Source organism: Sprattus sprattus, assembly GCF_963457725.1.
Source record: "Sprattus sprattus genome assembly, chromosome: 4".
Taxonomy (NCBI): Eukaryota; Metazoa; Chordata; class Actinopteri; order Clupeiformes; family Clupeidae; genus Sprattus; species Sprattus sprattus.
In genome coordinates, this window is record NC_137923.1 from 34,694,411 (window position 1) to 34,714,430 (window position 20,020).

The 20,020-nt window shown below is 39.8% G+C and overlaps 1 protein-coding gene across 1 annotated transcript in view; it reads right to left on the reverse strand.

Moving 5' to 3' along the window:
• The window catches only part of glmna (glomulin, FKBP associated protein a), a 37,644-nt gene extending 19,703 nt beyond the window's left edge, over nt 1-17,941 (reverse strand). Inside the window, exons 1-12 of the mRNA XM_080836136.1 lie at nt 17,897-17,941; nt 15,728-15,794; nt 15,500-15,625; nt 15,289-15,393; nt 14,839-14,947; nt 12,858-13,077; nt 11,755-11,854; nt 11,443-11,624; nt 9,658-9,711; nt 9,333-9,363; nt 9,048-9,137; nt 8,907-8,948 (exon numbers count right to left, since the gene is read on the reverse strand). Coding sequence (XP_080692262.1) covers nt 8,907-8,948; nt 9,048-9,137; nt 9,333-9,363; nt 9,658-9,711; nt 11,443-11,624; nt 11,755-11,854; nt 12,858-13,077; nt 14,839-14,947; nt 15,289-15,393; nt 15,500-15,625; nt 15,728-15,766 — 1,098 coding nt within the window. The 5' untranslated portion in view covers nt 15,767-15,794; nt 17,897-17,941. The remainder of the gene's footprint in view (nt 1-8,906; nt 8,949-9,047; nt 9,138-9,332; nt 9,364-9,657; nt 9,712-11,442; nt 11,625-11,754; nt 11,855-12,857; nt 13,078-14,838; nt 14,948-15,288; nt 15,394-15,499; nt 15,626-15,727; nt 15,795-17,896) is intronic.
• Nucleotides 17,942-20,020: the final 2,079 nt, after the last annotated feature.

The window sequence follows — 20,020 nt, forward strand, 5'->3', positions numbered from 1 at the left end:
GATCTCTAATTTTGTATATGGTATTCAATGCTTGTTGTTTTCTTATACGTCTGGCCAATAATCTGCTTGCTTTGGAACCTCCCTCATAATAGGTTTGTTTAACAAATCTAGCTTTCTTTTCCACTTCAGTCAGTAGTATATTATCAATTTTATTCTTTGTTTCTGTCACTTGTCTAAGTATCTCTGGGTCACTTGTGGCATTATGTTTTCTCTCCAAGTCCTTTAAACGTCCAATTTGTGTCTGGTAATTTACTAGTCTGGATTTCTTCAGCAGAGTTGTCTGAGCTATCAAGTTCCCCCTAATGACGGCCTTAAGCGCATCCCAAAGAATGTTTGGATCTACCTCCCCATTATCATTTTCCTCTATATACAGGTGCATCTCAATATATTAGAATATCATCGAAAAGTTGATTTATTTCAGTAATTCTATTCAAAAAGTGAAACTCATATTTTATATAGATTCATTTCACTCAGACTGATATATTTCAAGTGATTATTTCTTTTAAATTTGATGATTATAACTGACAGCTTATGAAAACCCAAAATTCAGTATCTCAGAAAATTAGAATATTACTGGAGACCGATAGAAAAAAGGATTTTTAACACAGAAATGTTGGACTACTGAAAAGTATGAACATGTACAGCACTCAATACTTGGTTGGGGCTCCTTTTGCATGAATTGCTGCAGCAATGCGGCGTGGCATGAAGGCAATCAGTCTGTGGCACTGCTGAGGTGTTATGGAAGACCAGGTTGCTCTGATAGTGGCCTTCAGCTCTTCTGTGTGTTTGGGTCTGTTGTCTCACATCTGCCTTTTCACAATACCCTATAGAATCTCTATGGGTTTTAGGTCAGGCGAGTTTGCTGGCCAATCAAGCACAGGGATACCATGGTCCTAAAACCAGGTACTGGTACCTTTGGAAGTGTGTGCAGGTGCCAAGTCCTGATGGAAAATGAAATCTGCATCTCCATAAAGCTGGTCAGCAGAGAGAAGCACAAAGTGCTCTAGAACTTTCTGGTAGATGGCTGCGCTGACCTTGGACCACACAGTGGACTAACACCAGCAGATGACATGGCACCCCAAACCATCACTGACTGTGGACACTTTACACTGGACCTCAAGCAACTTGGATTCTGTTCCTCTCCTCTCTTCCTCCAGACTCCGGGACCTTGATTTCCAAATTGAATGCAAAATTTACTTTCATCTGAAAAGAGAACTTTGGATCACTGAGCAACAGTGCAGTCCTTTTTGTCCTTAACCAAGGTGAGACGCCTCTGACGTTGTCTCCGGTTCAAGAGTGGCTTGACACAGGAATGTGACAGTTGAAGCCCATGTTCTGGATACGTCTGTGCGTGTAGGCTCTTGAAGCACTGACTCCAGCTGCAGTCCACTCCTTCTGAATCTCCCTTGAATGGGCTTTGTTTCACAATCCTCTCAAAGATGTCGTTATCCCTGTTGCTTGTGCACCTTTTTCTACCAAATTGTTTCCTTCCATTCAACTTCCCATTAATGTGCTTGGATACAGCACTCTGTGAACAGCATGCTTCTTTAGCAATGACCTTTTGTGTCTTACCCTTCTTGTGCAGGGTGTCAATGATCGTCTTCTGGACAAATGTCAAGTCAGCAGTCTTCCCCATGATTGTGTAGCCTGCTGAACTAGACTGAGAGACCATTTAAGGGCTCAGGAAGCCTTTGCCGTTGTTTTGAGTTAATTCGCTGATTAGAGTGTGACACCATTGGTCATCAATATGGAACTTTTTCACAATATTCTAATTTTCTGAGATACTGAATTTCTGGTTTTCATTAGCTGGCAGTTATAATAATGAAAATTAAAAGACATAAACACTTTAAATAGATCAGTCTGTGTGTAAACAATCTATATAATATATGAGTTTCACTTTTTGAATAGAATTACAGAAATAAATCAACTTTTCGATGATATTCTAATTTATTGAGATGCACCTGTACCTATTTATATCTTTTTTTATTCTTTCTACCAGGTCTTTATCATTCAGAATCCCCACATTCATCCTCCACACTGTAGTTCTCCTTCTCTTGTTTAAATGTATTGTCATGTAGACTGCGTTATGGTCTGATAAATCTGCTACCCCAATCCTACATTCCTCAACCCTATGCATATCTCCTTTTGTCATGAAGAAATAGTCCAACCTTGAATACATTTGGTGTGGGTCTGAGTGGTGTGTGTAGTCTCTCTCCAAGGGATGTAGTTCTCTCCAAACGTCTGCTATTCCCAAGTCAACCAGTTGTATATTCATATATCTATTTAGCCATGTCCTATTCTTCTTTGTGCTAGTTGTATCTAGATGGTAGTTCATCACCATATTGAAGTCCCCTCCACTATTAAGATCCCCTCTTGTTCTTCATTAATGATGTCAAATAATGATTTAAAGAAGGTTTTCTTGCTATCTGGGGGTGCATATACATTGATCAATGTCACTTTTTGTCCCTCTAATTTACCCTTTATCATTTTATATCTTCCCTCCTTGTCACATATTTGTTTTCCAAGTTCAAATTTGGTACCATTTGTTATTAATATGGCTAGTACCATTGGCTACCCCTCTCCTATTGTTTTGTTTGTGGAAAGTGCTATAAAACGTATTGTTGTACCCAAACCTCTTTAGTTTCTCATGTTCCTCTGTAGATAAATCTCTTGTAGAAACACCACTTGTAATTTTTCCTTTTTGAATTTGGCCATAAACTTTGCCCTTTTAATTTGACTACTTAGCCCATTCACATTCACTGATACCACTTTAACACCTTCATGCTGCATTATACATCAGTTCCCCAGTGCACTTTCATTACCCATAAGCTAAACATGGACACATAAAAAACCTCAGCAACAGCTATTCTAACTAAACAGTAAAGAAAAAAGTGATCTCCCATGGTAGACTGGGGTTCATTATCTCTCCCCATTTCCCCTGTTGGTGGGAGGAGGGGACATCCTCTCGTACGAGGGCCCCCCTTAGCGAAGAAGAACTCTCCATGCCGAAGTCCTCCGTTCACGCTAAACATGTCCAACATATTCCAACCGTCACTCTCGGCATTAACCTTGCAATTCTTATAAAGCCAACAAAACGCTAGGCATGCAGGCATAGGGATATATTTTTACCCACTGTCCAAACCAACCCACATAATGGATAATAGAATAAAATATAGCTGCAAGCAGCGATGGCGGTTTCCTCCTCCAGACATTGCGAACCAGGGAAAAATGTATTTTTGTGACAATTTGTCATTGTATAGAAAGATCCATGCTGCAGACTTGCCAATGGGATATTACATTTCAAATGCATTACTTTGAAGATCCTCAAGGGCCATGGCTTCAAGCTAAGAGTGAGAAGGGGCGGTTCATCCCTACATTTCCTTAAATGTTGTGTGTGTGTGCTTGCGCGTGTCAAAGGAGCCTGTCCCTGTCCCTGTGTGTGTGTGTGTGTGTGTGTGTGTGTGTGTGTGTGTGTGTGTGTGTGTGTGTGTGTGTGAGTGTGTGTGTGTGTGTGTGTGTGAGTGTGTGTGTGTGTGAGAGAGAGAGAGAGAGAGAGAGAGAATCTGGAGCACACACGCGCGCAAGACCAGAGGGGCAGGGGCAGAGAGGCAGACTTGAGAAACACCCTAGCAATAAGCCAAGCATGCGTATTTCAAATATTCACCAAAAATCTACTTTTCATCTTACAGTCAATTTTTTTTCAGAGTTGTGTTCTAAACATTCTCAAGTGTCTTCACATGAACTTGTGATTCAATCAGAGTATCACTTTTTGACCTGTTGATGTGTAAAGCATTGTTTTAGCGTTAACAATCTATCCAATTTGCTTTATATCAATCATTTTTCAAGATATGAAGTTGCCTTTGCACATGGCAACATGTTGTAGTGTCTTCCAGTGGCATATCAAGTTTGGTGTTGATTTGTCAAAGATTTGCCAAGATATGACCTCACTTCCTGTTTGGCGACTTTTCTGCTGAATTTGAGTGGCTGTACCGGACAAACGGTTGTGAGGATCAAAATTCTGTTCGATAACTTTTGTGAGGCTAGGTCTGAAGATCATCTCTGGTGATTTTGAAGAAGATTTGCCAAAAATTGTAGGAGGAGAAGGCTTTCAAAGGTTTTTGATAAAACCGGAAATAGCGGAAAATCTATATAACCGGAAATTGACGCCATAGGGTGTGTTGAATTCGTCTTGATCTAGGGAATCCAATGGTACCTCATTTTTGGAAAATCGGTCATACGGTTCAAAAGTTGTGTGTGTTACAAAAGTCCAACTTTGACCTGTTGGTGGCGCTAGAGTGGTCTAATGAGAGCCATGAAAATTGGTGTGAATGAAGAAGGGACTGTCCTTAATGAGTGTGCCAAATTTCACAAAAAGTTACCATATGGTTCTATGGGCTGCCATTGACTCCCATTGCAGCAACATAATAATAAGAAAGCCTACAAATATAGCTGCAAGCAGCGATGGCGGTTTCCTCCTTCAAACATTGCGAACCAGGGGAAGAAAAAAAACATTTGTCACTGTATAGAAAATCCATGCTGCAGACTTGCCAATGGGATATTACATTTCAAATCCAACATTTACAATACTTTTGCCTTGAAGTTTAGACTGAGTGGAGGTTGTGTGTGTGCGCTTACCCTGTGTGTCTGTGAGAATGTATGTGTGTGACAGCAAGCTGTGTGTCTGTGAGAATGTGTGTGCGTAAAACAAAGCCTGCGCGTGTGTTAAGGGGAGACTGCGTGTGTGAGATTTAGGAGCCGCGCGGATGAGGAGACAGAGAGACATTCTATAGAGAACCACCCTAGCAAGTAGTCAAGCATGCATGTTTCAAATATTCACCAAAAATCCACTTTTCACTTTACAGTCAACTTTTTTTCAGATTTGTGTACTAAACATTCCCAAGTGTCTTCATATGAACTTGTGATTGAATCAGAGTTTCACTTTTTGACATGCAGATGTGTAAAGCATTATTTTAGCGTTAACAATGTATCCAATTTGCTTTATATCAATCATTTTTCAAGATATGAAGTTGCCTTTGCACATGGGAACATGTTGTGGTGTCTTCCAAGTGACATACCAGTTTGGTGTTGATATCTCAAAGATTAGCTGAGATATGACTTCACTTCCTGTTTGGCCGCTTTTCTGCTGAATTTGAGTGGATGAACTGGACAAACCATATGGTAACATTTTGCGAAATTTGGAACAATCATTAAGGACCGTCCCTTCTTTTTTCATGCAAAGTTTCATGTCTCTCATTATACCACTCTAGCGCCACCAACGGGTCAAAGTTGGACTTGTGTTAACACACGCAACTTTTGAACCGTATGACCGATTTTCAAAAATGAGGTACCATTGGATTCCCTGGATCAAGACGAATTAAACGCACCTTGTGGCGTAAATTTCACTCAAATATTTGCTGACATATGACTTCACTTCCTGTTTGGCCGCTTTTCTACTGAATTTGAGTGGCTGTACCGGACAAACGGTTGTGAGGATCAAAATTCTGTTGATAACTTTTGTGAGGCTAGGTCTGAAGATCATCTCTGGTGATTTTGAAGAAGATTTGTCAAAAATTGTAGGAGGAGAAGGCTTTCAAAGGTTTTTGATAAAACCGGAAATAGCGGAAAATCTATATAACCGGAAATTGACGCCATAGGGTGTGTTGAATTCGTCTTGATCTAGGGAATCCAATGGTACCTAATTTTTGAAAATCGGTCATACGGTTCAAAAGTTGTGTGTGTTACAAAAGTCCAACTTTGACCTGTTGGTGGCGCTAGAGCGGTGTAATGAGAGCCATGAAACTTGGTGTGAATGAAGAACGGGCTGTCCTTAATGAGTGTGCCAAATTTCACAAAAAGTTACCATATGGTTCTAGGGGCTGCCATTGACTTCCATTGCAGCAACGTAATAATAAATATAGCTGCAAGCAGCGATGGCGGTTTCCTCCTCCAGACATTGCGAACCAGGGAAAAATTTATTTTTGTGACAATTTGTCATTGTATAGAAAGATCCATGCTGCAGACTTGCCAATGGGATATTACATTTCAAATGCATTACTTTGAAGATCCTCAAGGGCCATGGCTTCAAGCTAAGAGTGAGAAGGGGTGTGGTCATCCCTACATTTCCTTTAATGTTGTGTGTGTGTGCTTCAAAGGAGCCTGTCAGTGTGTGTGTGTGTGTGTGTGTGTGTGTGTGTGTGTGTGTGTGTGTGTGTGTGTGTGTGTGTGTGTGTGTGTGAGAGAGAGAATCTGGAGCACACACGCGCAAAGGAGCAGAGAGAGAGAGTCCTTCTACTGAAAATCACCCTGGAAATTAGCCAAGCATGCCTATTTCAAATATTCACCAAAAATCTACTTTTCATCTTACAGTCAACTTTTTTTCAGATTTGTGTACTAAACACTCTCAAGTGTCTTCATATGAACTTGTGATTGAATCAAAGTTTCACTTTTTGACCTGCAGATGTGTAAAGCATTATTTTAGCGTTAACAATTTATCCAATTTGCTTTATATCAATCATTTTTCAAGATATGAAGTTGCCTTTGCACATGGGAACATGTTGTAGTGTCTTCCAAGTGACATACCAGTTTGGTGTTGATATTTTAGAGATTAGCTGAGATATGACTTCACTTCCTGTTTGGCCGCTTTTCTGCTGAATTTGAGTGGCTGTACCGGACAAACCATATGGTAACTTTTTGTGAAATTCGGCACAAATCATTAAGGACAGTCCCTTTTTTATTCATACAAAGTTTCATGTCTCTCATTATACCACTCTAGCGCCACCAACGGGTCAAAGTTGGACTTGTGTTAACACACGCAACTTTTGAACCACATGACCGATTTTAAAAAATGAGGTACCATTGGATTCCCTGGATCAAGACGAATTAAACACACCCTGTGACGTAAATTTCACTCAAATATTTGCTGACATATGACTTCACTTCCTGTTTGGTCGCTTTTCTGCTGAATTTGAGTAGCTGTACCGGACAAACGGTTGTGAGGATCAAAATTCTGTTCGATAACTTTTGTGAGGCTATGTCTGAAGATCATTTCTGGTGATTTTGAAGAAGATTTGCCAAAAATTGTAGGAGGAGTAGGCTTTCAAAGGTTTTTGATAAAACCGGAAATAGCGGGAAATCTATATAACCGGAAATTGACGCCATGGGGTGGGTTTAATTCGTCTTGATCCAGGGAATCCAATGGTACCTCATTTTTGAAAATCGGTCATACGGTTTAAAAGTTGCGTGTGTTACAAAAGTCCAACTTTGACCTGTTGGTGGCGCTAGAATGGTCTAATGAGAGCCATGAAAATTGGTGTGAATGAAGAAGGGACTGTCCTTAATGAGTGTGCCAAATTTCACAAAAAGTTACCATATGGTTCTAGGGGCTGCCATTGACTCCCATTGCAGCAACATAATAAGAAAGCCTACAATAACAATAGGTTACCTCCTACCGGAGGAAACTCCCTTCAATAAAATAATTACGCTAGTCTTAAGAAGAAAAGAAAAACTCTGTGTAGGAGTGGGCTGAATCATTGTCTTAAGCATGAGTAACTTTCCGCTTCATCCTTCGCCCAAATAAAGTATGTGCCTACAGGCTACTTACGTAACTTTTAGAACCAAAGAGCTTTAGAGAAAGAAAAATAAAAAATAGGGAATGCGAAAGTTCGTGCTTGTTCCATGATAACGACTACGAGGAAAGTTCTCGTCTACTCCTTCCGAGAAAACCGCATCAGCTCCTTCCTTGCTCTCCCAGCGACGTCGGTCTCCTGAGCCCCAACTCTGCGCCATTTATAAGCGGCTTCAAGCTGCTCCTCCAGCGGAGGTTGTTCCTCCTCGACCAGACCTTCCACCTTCATTCCCCTCTCCTCCATCGCCCGTGCAGCTTCTTGTGGACTACCGTAGGTCTGAACGCCTCCTTGCCAGTGGACTCTCAATGATGTTAGAGGTGACTGGAACTTAATCCCTTTTCCCTTCAGAGCTCTCTTCAGACCCGCATAGCCACGGCGCTTCGCAGCCACCTCCGCTGGGTAATCGTGGTCGAACGTCACCATCTTTTCTCCAATATGAATTTTTGTCTGCCAGGCCTTTCTGAGGATGTCATCCTTCATTTGGTATTGGAGAAAGTTGACAATGATAGCTCTGGGATTCTTATTCGAGGCAGGTTTCGGTGCCAACGCTCTGTGAGCACGTTGTATTTGTAGGTCGGCATCTTCCCCGAACTTAAGTTTCTCACGTATCAAGTTATCTATAAACTGGGGTACAGAATCCTTCTCTGTGCCCTCTGGTACTCCCCAAACTCGCATATTATTTCTTCTTGATCTCCCTTCTAAGTCAGTTACTTTTTCCTGTAGCCTCCTTTGCTGCTTGAGCGAAGAGGCGAGAATCCCCTTCAGCTCTGCGTTCCATTCCTCGTTCTCCACAACGCGCTCTTGAATGTCTACGATATCTCTGCCCTGCGCTTCAATTCCTCTCTCGAAGGCCTCGAACCTGTTGCTCATCTCCCCCTTAAAAGTGTCTAGTTCTTGTCTCAACATACTTCCCCAATTTTGAATACTCTCTCGAATGTCCTTCATTTCTTTGCGGTTTTCCTCGCTATTGGACCCAATCTGCCTAGACACGTTGTCGAAGCCAGCCTTCATGTTAGCTAGCATGTCTTCGTTAGCAGCTTCAGACTTATCATCTCCCTTTCTATCTCCCATTTTCTCTCGCTCTTTTTGCTTCTTTTCCGTTTTATTTTTGGTGGAGTCCCTTGTAGTAGTCATCCCCTCTCTATTTGCGCATTTGAATTTTGGCTTTTCAATGTTTAATACTTCATCTGCCGGGAGCTCCTGATTTCACGTCTATCCACTCATTTGCCAAAACCGCACAATTGTTATTTTCAAGGACAGAAAGGCACACATATTACTTACCAAACGGTGGACAGGACACAGAGTCATAACTTTCACCAAATTCTGAAAGAAAGCACCAAATTGAATGTAAGACACCATAGCATAAAAAGACAACTGAAGATACAGCATTGTAGAGTTCAAGTTTGGTTTAGTTTTTTTTACCTGTGGAACGCTGACAAAGGTTTTTAGTTCCAGAAGCTCCACTGACAAACTATTGTCTTCTATTCTGACCAGACTCTTTTCATACAAGTCCTGAAGGAAAAACAGAAGTGTCAGAAGTTTCAGATTATAAAATTGATCACTTGTTTTAATAAACACTATTGTAACACAGCGAGATATGTAAATAATCTATTCATCTGCTAACTGTGGTATGATTTTCAGAGCCCAAATGCTATTGTTTATGTGGCACCGTGAATGTAATGAGGAAGAGAGGATTTGGAAGCTTACCAGCCCCCTCTGGAGATGGGATTCCTCTGTTCTGTCAAACGTTATCATCATGCAGACATTTTTTACATTAGCAATGATACTGTACCACAAAATCAGCTAATTATTAATCACAATTATTTACATTTACAGATGACTTAATACACAATGTGTGAGTGCTCCTTGCTCTATCAGTTCAGCTACAGAGGCACAAGAAAAGTCTGCTAATCTTGTATACAGGGCACTACTGTGTCTGTGTGGAGTGGATGTAGATGGTCCCCTCTCTAACTGCAAAAGGTCAAAAGACCATGAGATAAGGAATTGTAAAAATGAAATATGTAAGACGTACCTACTAAGCAGTAGCTCAATATATTCCATGTTGCACTGCAGAATGAACACTGGGCTAAAAACCAAAAAGAGAGAACATTCTGTTTTCAGGCTGTGTTTGTGAATGATGGGACCCAACTGAATTCAGTCAGATTACCCACTTAAACTCCACACATTTAATGGGACTAATAACTGACTGTTGGTGAAATAAACTGTGCCCAGAGAGTTCCCTAACACATTCCATTAGTAACTTAGGGTGTGATGCTGTAAACAACTTAACCAGGACCAGGCTCACGGTCATTTACACCATCACATTGCAACAACTATGGCAGGCAAGCACAGGGCAGTAGGGGCTAACCTCCTGTCTAATGTCCTATCTGGTGCTCTGGTGCAATTCAATTCACAACAACATGCAAAAATACTCAGATTTCAAAAAGGTTAGAACAAATGAATGCTGTATTTGTATGGTCACTACATTAATAGAATAAATGTTAATAGATATAAGAAAATGCACACCGTGTTGTAACCTCGCTAGTTATAAGAACTATTTAAAACATCCATCTGCAGAAACGGTGCACTGTTTAATACATGTAGTGACACATTGAATTGGCTTTTAATAAGCACTGAGGTTCTACTGGAGGTGTGTTAGACGGATGGCAGGAACATTTCATCTGCCGGTGTAAAAAAATAAATCACCATCACTATCTGGGACGTGACGTGGCGTATACAAATTATTCCAGGATTAGGCTATAAACCTTACATCCAACAACTAATACAGCCCAAAACATTCAGGGTTAAAAGACATCAATTCAACCCTGAATCCTCCATGTTTTGTGTAAAATGAGGAGGGAATGATGAAATACCATTTAACCATATGGACAGAAATAAAAGACAACAATTAGTTACAATATTGATGATAGGAAAATGATAGTGCTGTTGGTCAGTTACTCAGTACAACTGCCTTAGTGTTTAACAAATAAACCAGCAATCAAGTTAGCCTCCATCATTTAACTAATGCTAACGTAATTTTGCTGTTGAATGTAGGCTATGTGACTGTGACTGATGGTACTAGCTCTGTTCCTGCAGTAAAACCAGGCATGGCTGACAAACACTCTCAGGTTATTTAAGCTTAAAGGAGAAATGATGGGAGATATTTATTATAATTGAAGTTATGCATTCAACCTGAAAATGATCCCCCTACCATGGACACAAATCAGATTCTGTTGTACTGTGCAGTGGTCATTTGTAGCCTGGGAAACAAGTGTGTTGCCAAAGTTGCAGTGTGCTCTTTGGTGGACAAGCAACACAATGACAACACTGGTCATTTAGTTGAAGGATCAATCTTTGACTTTGCCTTTTTTTTCTTCATTAATATACATTTTCGGCATTTTAACAAACGGAGATACCGATATATCTGCAATTAGCTTATATGATATGATGACATCGGCACACCAATTTATCGGTTGGGCTCTAACACAAACTCTCAACTGGTGCTAATCGTAAAAAAAAATATGGTTAACTGAAATGTAGTTTATTCTAGTCTAATGTAGTCTGTGTAGAGGTAATACTAACAGAACCATCAGAATTACAAAGGCAGGCTGGTTTCAGCTCAAACCAGTTTTGAATTTTGAACACTGTTCATGTAACTTAGCTCATATGTTCAACTAGCACACTGTTTCCCTGTTATGGTGCCTACATTCTTTATCTATTCACAGGTCACATGCATACAAACACATACTTCGCAAGAATATACCAAAATACACCAAAGATTACCCTCTTTATCTTCATAAAAGACTAACTGACTTACCTTAGAACAACTGGGAACGTCTCTATGGCGATGTGGTGCACAAAGATTAGGTATGCAAGGTTGGCCAATGACTCCTTAGGGTATCGGACCTCTTCTTCAAGGAAGCCAGGGACCTCATGCTTCTTAAGCAATACATGGCACAACAGTTCTGGAAGAGATTCCCCAATCCCAGAAAGAATTGCCTGAAGTCGAAAAACAAGATCACACATAACAGACCAGATTAGTGAAATAAAGCTACCCTCCTATATGCAGTAATTATATAATCAAAGTTCAAGGTATTTCCAGTCACAGCTTTCTATGACTCTTACTTACCAAGATCTCTGTAGCAAACTCACACATGAAACAGGTGTCCTGTTGGTCCGGATCAGTGTACTGCAGCCCCAGAAGAGGGTCCCTCAAACTCATCATGCAGCTACAGTTCAAACAGTACAGTAAGTCATTTCAACTACGCACACTTTCGTTGTTTTTCTTCCAATGAAGAAAATGAATCCATGTCACTCAAGTTTGCATTGATACCCCATGATTCGGGAAGAGTAAAAGGGAACACAGTAACTTGTTAGAGCTGTAGGCCTTAAATTATCAGTTCTAAGTTAAACTAAGCATCTCCTCTTTCTTTATTAATAAGTGTGGCTCTTGGGTGCTCCAGTGTACCTTAAATGGTAAAGCAGAGTTCAGAGTTCACTGTATTTTAGGCCTAACGGCTAGACAGAGAGTTTTTTACTTACTGTAACTTAAATGTAAATTTAGCAGAATGGCAGCTGTAGCCTACCTAGTCAGACACTCAGACTCTGGCTAAAAGGGGTTGTTTCCCTATTTGGGTAGTGTTAGAGACAATTCATATGTGAAGGTACAATTACATACTATTCTGGGATGCCTGGAGGGTATAAGAACAACTCGTAGTCTGTATTTGTTAGAACGATGACCGGAATCCTTCTCTTGTTGCCTTGGCAATAATAAACCCAGCTACAGTGTTCTTCAAACCTTGACTCTTGACTCCTGATTCGAAGATTAAGTAACAAGTATAGTTTAATTCTCTCCAATAGAGCACATAAGCAGCCCATTGTGGGAGCATCTGAGTAATCTTAGAATAACCATATGACAGACATGTATCAAAACAAGAGTCTTCATTCTATCAAAACCAACTGAAAGTGATAGTAAATTACTGTATTTGTAGTCTTGGGTTTATACTGTCAATGCTGCTCTTCACTCAGATTACATCACAGGTTTATCACCAAGACAGTAAATAGGTGTTAAAGCAGAGAAGTGAATTCAGCTGATATTACAGTTCAACCTGAAAATCTACAATTCCCACCTAAAAGCTGGGACAAAAGGTAACTAGAAACTAGCAAAGTCAACAGTATAAAACATCAGCTATAAGAGACACATTAAGTTTTATAAAAGTGATGTTCACATACAACTTCAGCATTTCTGTTCTTAGCTCCTCATCATGGGCAACTCCACTGTTCCGTTTGTCTTTGGCTTCCTCTACAAAGGGTTTGACAAAGCACAGGAGCCCAGAGCAGCATTGGCCCAGGCCTGCCGTGTCCTCCTCCGGGAGCCGAGCTATCTGATTCAACAATGTGGAAAGTGTCATGCCTAGGAAGGTTGCCTTCTTCCTGCCAAACTTCAACAGCACTGCAAGTAGAGGCATGTTAGGTTAGTAAGGCTATAGAATATTTAGACAAAAATAATGGAACATTTTCAAATTCCATGAGAACTGTCCCAAATTCTCAAGGTCCTAAAATATTCCCCAGTTATCTATACATGTATGACACTTCTGAAAATAGGTAATTTTCTAAACATTGCTAGACTGTTTACCATTTCAGTTTTAAAATTGCCATTGTTGTTTCTGACATTGCTTCAAAATTTACAAGCCTTCTTATCCTGAGCTAAAATGACACACCGTTATCATCTTTAAATTACAGTTTACTTTGTCCGATTCTTTGCTTTCTCTTTGAAAAAAGTATGAAGTATGAACAGTATGAATATCAGGTATGGCAGCATGGCAGTTTGTATCAGCTTAGATTGGACTGAGCTTGAATCCACTGTTTGCTCATATCTGAGGGCAAAGATAAAAGAATAATCAATGGTGATGGCTAGTTGTTAGCAAGGTAGCTTAACAACTATACTTAACTTCTTATTTCAGAGAAAAGCTTTTGTGCCTAGTTTTGGCAGGCTATTTACATTGTGATTGTTCCCTGGCCTATTTATAAATAATGTTCTTCCACATAAATATATCCTAATGGCAATATCTTACCAAGTTGTGCTATATCGAATCACCTACGTAGTATTCATTTGGTAAAGCTGGGTAGCCAGTCAGTAGTTGCTGTAGCCGTTCCATGACATGACACTAAAGCCATTTTTCCATAAAAATGCAATTCCTTTGGCTCAAACCCCAATGACTCGGCTTAGCTTGGCACAACCTGTCAGCCCTGTGTTACTTCACTATGTAGTTTATATACGGTGTGGTCATGAGACCTGTCAGCCCTGTTCTTCTTCACTATGTAGTTTATATACAGTGTGGTCATGAGACCGTCAGCCCTGTTCTTCACTATGTAGTTATGTAGTTTATATACAGTGTGGTCATGAGACCTGTCAGCCCTGTTCTTCTTCACTATGTAGTTATGTAGTTTATATACGGTGTGGTCATGAGACTGTCAGCCCTGTTCTACTTCACTATGTAGTTATGTAGTTTATATACAGTGTGGTCATGAGACCTGTCAGCCCTGTTCTTCACTATGTAGTTATGTAGTTTATACACGGTGTGGTCATGAGACCTGTCAGCCCTGTTCTTCACTATGTAGTTATGTAGTTTATACACGGTGTGGTCAATAGTCAGGAAAATACAGTATGAACTCGCCAGAAGATGACTGCTGTTGGATAAGATGAGACGGTCCTGTACATGTCTGAGCCCTGTTCTGTGTTCTGTGTCACATCGCCACAAGATGAGCACTCCAGACACCAATTTGATATCACTGCAACTGTATGAAGATTCATCAGCTCCATGAGGAGTAAGGAGCCATCAAAACGATTAATTTGGACATTAGATGGCTCAGATATGCACGCCAACCAAAATATCACTAAAAGGCACATAGGGCCAAAAGTGCTGCTTTTGTCTTTGTCTCTAAAGTGTGTAGGTGAATGAGGATTGTGTTCAGGTGAATGAGGATTGTGTTTAGGTGAATGGGGATTGTGTTAAGGTGAATGAGGATTGTGTTTAAGTGAATGGGGATGGTGTTTAGGTGAATGGGGATGGTGTTTAGGTGAATGGTGATTGTGTTTAGGTGAATGAGGATTGTGTTTAGGTGAATGAGGATTGTGTTTAGGTGAATGAGGATTGTGTTTAGCCGGTGAATGGGGATTGTGTTAAGGTGAATGAGGATTGGGTTTAGTCACCTTTCTGTAAGGGCTGTAGCAGAAACATGACAGTGTCTCTGATGACATTTGGCTCAGCAGCCTCCACATGCTCCAGCAAACTAACCAGAAGCTCTTTGGGACTGCAAATCTGAATCAACAAATAAAATGAATCATTGTTTGTTAATGGTCAAACCTGCTAATGCCAAACCATAGCTCAGAGAGGTTTTTCAATGGTTTTTCAATTTTCAATGTCTACAGTCTCTAAACTAACTGGAAAGAACAAATCGCAGATTTCTATCAGGACAATCAGAAACATTTTAGAGGTCAAATCCTTTTCCAAGTGACACTCATTCAGCATGAGTGCATCCCCATGGAGGACGTTTAAGACACAGGTATAGTACTAAACGTATGCCCTCACACGCTTTGGTGGCCTCAAAGTATACTAGTTGTTGGTTGTTATGTCTCACAATGTCTCAAAGTTATACAAACCTCCAGCAAATGACTGAAGATAGCACGACTGGGAGATTCTTCATTCTTCAGCAAAACCTGTACAAGCGGGCCCACAAGATTCCAGCCCATGCATCTGACGATGTGCTGCAAAGACAGAGATAAATACATTTTACAAAGCAAGCTGACTAAAATTAAAACAGCCAAAAGTGTTTTTTTTAATCAATTTAAATTGCGGCGATTATCAGTGTACCTTGTTTTTCTCGTCTACTATAATGCTTAGAACGTGCACACTATCCCCTTCTTCTATGCATTTCCGTGCAGCACACTGGAAAAGATCATAATCTTCTGGGGTGTACAACTCGTTTTGGATTGTTTGCTGAAAAGACAGAAATGGCATTTAATAATACAGCCAATGAGCAATATGGATAGCTGTCAAAATAACTTTGACCCACTCCCCTTGTCTACAACTGTGCCTTACACATCTTTGAACAATGTCACTCAGTTGGTCTACAGCCATCCTTCTTGGTTTGTCTCCTCAAAAGTGCCTAAATGGTTAAAAATACATATTATTCACAAATGTCCTGTATTTACCAAATATTGCTCAACTAGTTGGACAATACAGGGCCTGTTGATTTCAGCGATACAGAAAACACGGAAAGAATTGCACAATTTATAAAGAAAACTATCATTGAAAATATGAGTAAAAAGCACAGGAGCCTATGTCCTGAGTAGATTTTTTGATTGTACATTTGATTTGATGATATTCAAATAAATAAACCCGAATCTAGAATGCACGGAATCTGGCAAAAATGTTAACGGATTCCATAGGGCCCAAATAGTGTCTTATATACAGTATAGTTGCTAAATGAACAAGACACAAAATATAAAAAACCAAATAAGTTAAAAGTCACATAAGTTATGAATCCTGTCGAAAGACAGTAACGTTATGCTATTAAAGCAGCAATACTGAGATATGTTCCAAAACTAGCAAGCTAACTACCTAAAAGGTATGCAAACACCACCAACAGCTCAGCTGACACTGATAGAAACATTGCAACCACATTAACTGGTGTCTTTTGGTAGTAAAGCTGTCAATGTCATGCTGTGAAAGCTTTCCTTCCATTTTTCAGGGTATTCCAGCCTGGTAAACAAAACTACGAGGGGCATACCTGGATGGCTAGTGGGAAAGACAAAGGTGTCTATCTGTTCTTCACATGACCATATGCTATCAAAATGAATTTGAGGATGGTACCAAAACTAGTTGCCTATAAAACCATACCTCAGAAAGTGTCAAGTGTTACTTTGACTGCCATGCTGGAAAAGAACCTCAGAGCCTAGAGGCAAGCGCTAGCACCCAAGGCTCAACCACTGATCTCAAAAAGAAACTGGATAGCGCATCCCATGGTTTCAAAGTGAGGCCACACGCAAATCATGGCGGCCATTTTAGTGGGACCACTTTCCTGCTTGAGACCAATGATTATGACGGGCGATGAATATTATATACAAGATATTTAATGAATTATCATATTAAGCCTTATAGTAATTTCAAGTTTTCATAAACCTTGTTATAGAGCTTGTGTTTGCTTGAATAAAAATATTGAAACTTGTTCCTCTATCGTATTTTATTAGTGTTGATGATTAGAACCTGGCCAATTGGTAACTTTATTTCAATAACTGTATAAACACAAGTTTAATGAATATTTGCAAGCCAGAACATGAAAATCGACACTGTGGGAATTTATTTGTTACACAAATAAACAAAAAACTTCCCACAATGTGTATTTTCATGTTCTGGCTTGTAAATATCCATTAAACTACAAATACACAAATTGAAATAGTTATTGAACGCTACCAATTGGCCAGGTTCTAATCATCAACACTAATAAAATACGATAGAGGAAAAAGTTTCAATATTTGATTCAAGCAAACACAAGCTCTATAACATGGTTTATGAAAACTTGAAATAACTATAAGGCTTAATACGCAAATTCATTAAATATCTTATATATAATATTCATTGCCCGTCATTATCATTGGGCTCAAGCAGGAAAGTGGTCCCAACAAAATGGTCGCCACGATTTGCGTGTGGCCTCACTTTGAAATTGTCAGAAACCATGGGATGCGCTATCCAGTTTCTTTTTGAGATCAGTGGGATCAGCTCGAAAAAAATACATTTGGGCTCTCCTTTTAGACATACGACTAATGTTTGCGAGGTAGTCAGTTTTATAAGTTACCACAATTCAAAGCAGACGGTCAAGCTACTCAAAGCTGCCGCTCTTTCAAAACATTTCCTACTTGCAGCTCAACGATTCTACCACATTGAACTGTTCAGTCTAACGCAGTTTGACTTCATCAAACACACGAACTCTTATTCTAGGCAGCATTCGTTTAACATTACATATCTCGTGTGGTAAAAAAAAGTAAAACAAAAGTAAAAAAAGCAAGGGTATCCATTGAACCTAGTACAGTGGGGTAACGGTAGGTTTTTTTTATGTTAGCTGGCTGGGACATATTGTGATCATTGTGATCCCACAGTATCCGTGTTCGTATATTAATTCCAAGATTCTAAGATGGTCTATTTTCAGAAGCAGTCGATGATTAAATCAACAACAAAATACACCTTAACTTAGGAAAAAAACACACGTACTTGCGGTCAGCATCCCAAAACATTGCTAGGTTTAGGAGAGTCACGTTACTACCCACAGCGTGTAGCCAGCGACAATGACGTACATTTCAATATGGCCGCCATTCGGTGTTTTTTCTAAATAAAAGGCGAAACTTATTTATTAGTTTCAAATTACAAAGATGAAGAAACTAATAAACTGTAGAAACTGAAGAAAAATGCTAACAAACTGTACAATCAAATGCAAGATAAACGTAAAAGTAGGAAAATACAAGCCAAAATGGAAAAAAGCTTGAAAGGCCTCCTTTAAATAGCCTACAAAGATCCTATTGTTGTTCGTCTGAAAAAATGTAATTTGCTTTTCCAAAGAAATAATGGGAAATTACAAATCCAAAATGTATCTAGAAGAGAAAATGTGGCATCTACATGACTTGCCAGAAACTGAGAGTTGAAAGGTAGGCAATACAATGCATAGAATTGGTAGACACTGATGGCCTACTAATGAACTTCAAATTGTGTGGCTGAGAAAACAACATTTGTGCATCCTTGATATGGGGGTGAAATGAAATCAGGACCAAAACCTCACACCATATAAGAGTAGTCTCTTTCCAACAGCAGTCAGTCTAATCAACAGTGCCCACAACCTCCTCCTTCATCCAACGGATAATCAGTGCTTCTATTGTCGCAACCTTGCACTGTTGCACATTTCCAAGATTATCCTTTCAAATTGTATTTATACATATGTAGCTTTGTCTATGAAAATTTGTATTCAGATTGTTAGTTTGTATTTGTCTATATTTATATTTCTTTGGTGGATCCCCCCCCTGTCATGTCCCCTTTGTACATTTAACCTATTTGTTTTACATAACCAAGACAAATTCCTTGTATGTGGAAACATAGCCTACTTGGCAATAATCCTATTCATGATCACTTTTGTAGATACCGGAGCAGGTTGAGCCTGAGTCACATACAGGAGGCGTACAGTCTTTGCCTTTAGATGCACATACACTCCCTCCCCTGTCTTCCCAACTGATATGGAGTCGAAGGTTGCAATTGATCCCCCCCCCCTTTGTTCATTTGTGTATTTATCTAAGTTCGCAGCACAGCACGCAAATGCCGCGTAAAACGTTGAAACATTCGTCAAACAAGATTTACAAACTACATTTTGAAGAGGACTTTTATAATGCCGGCTATTGTCGCTAACTATCGGTAGCTCTACGGAACTCAATGGTTCTCAAGCTATTTCTTCAAAGGAATAGGCTCACGCTTGCCATCTATTGCAGTGGAGTGCAGCAGTGGAGTTGTAACGGGAGCGAAACCAATCTATGTTCCCAGAAATACTTAGTAATGGCTCATACCTACACAATTACATTAATTGCCACTTTCAGTAGCCACGACTTATGAGAGCACGCAGTTTTACAAAAAGATATTTTTTTACAAAATAGCAGTTGGTGTTGGCTAGGCCTGTTTCATGTAACAGCTCAAGGGCCATAACAGACACAGTTCGGCCAGTAGATGGCAGCATGGTGTTCGCAGCTGATGCGTGAAACTGCGTTACGTAGGCAACATGGTATAGCCTACTATTTTAAGGCTGGGCTGAACTTGTGTAATTGTTGGGTAGCCTACCATATAGCACACTTATGTAAACACTTACCCGCTTGTCTTTGACCGCTGCAGTTCATAATCACATTTAACATACAAACCTGATTAGCCTACATTAGGGGAGAGTGGGGTGAGATGTGCCAGTTTTAACTTAAAGTGACTTTTAAGCGAGGTCATGACAGTAATGCTTCCAACTTAAATATGTACATATATTTCAGGATGTGGTGCATCCTTGGGAACAATCACTTTGGATCTGAAATATAGTATTTAAGAAATATAGCTTTCTGAAAAAAAGTGGTCTCGTGGCACAACTTGCCCCCGGTGCGGGGTAAGTTGTAAGTTGTGCCATTAAAGAGAATACATTGGGGTAAATTGTGCCATTGATTATTGAAGTGAAACAGTATATTTGCATCTCAAAAACTGTGATGCTCTATACAAGCTAGACCAATTCAGTGCAAAATTACTTTTTAAGTAAGTAAAGGTTTATTTAAAGTTTTTTTACAACATCAAAGGCCGATTTTCTACAAGCCTATTGCACCATATGAG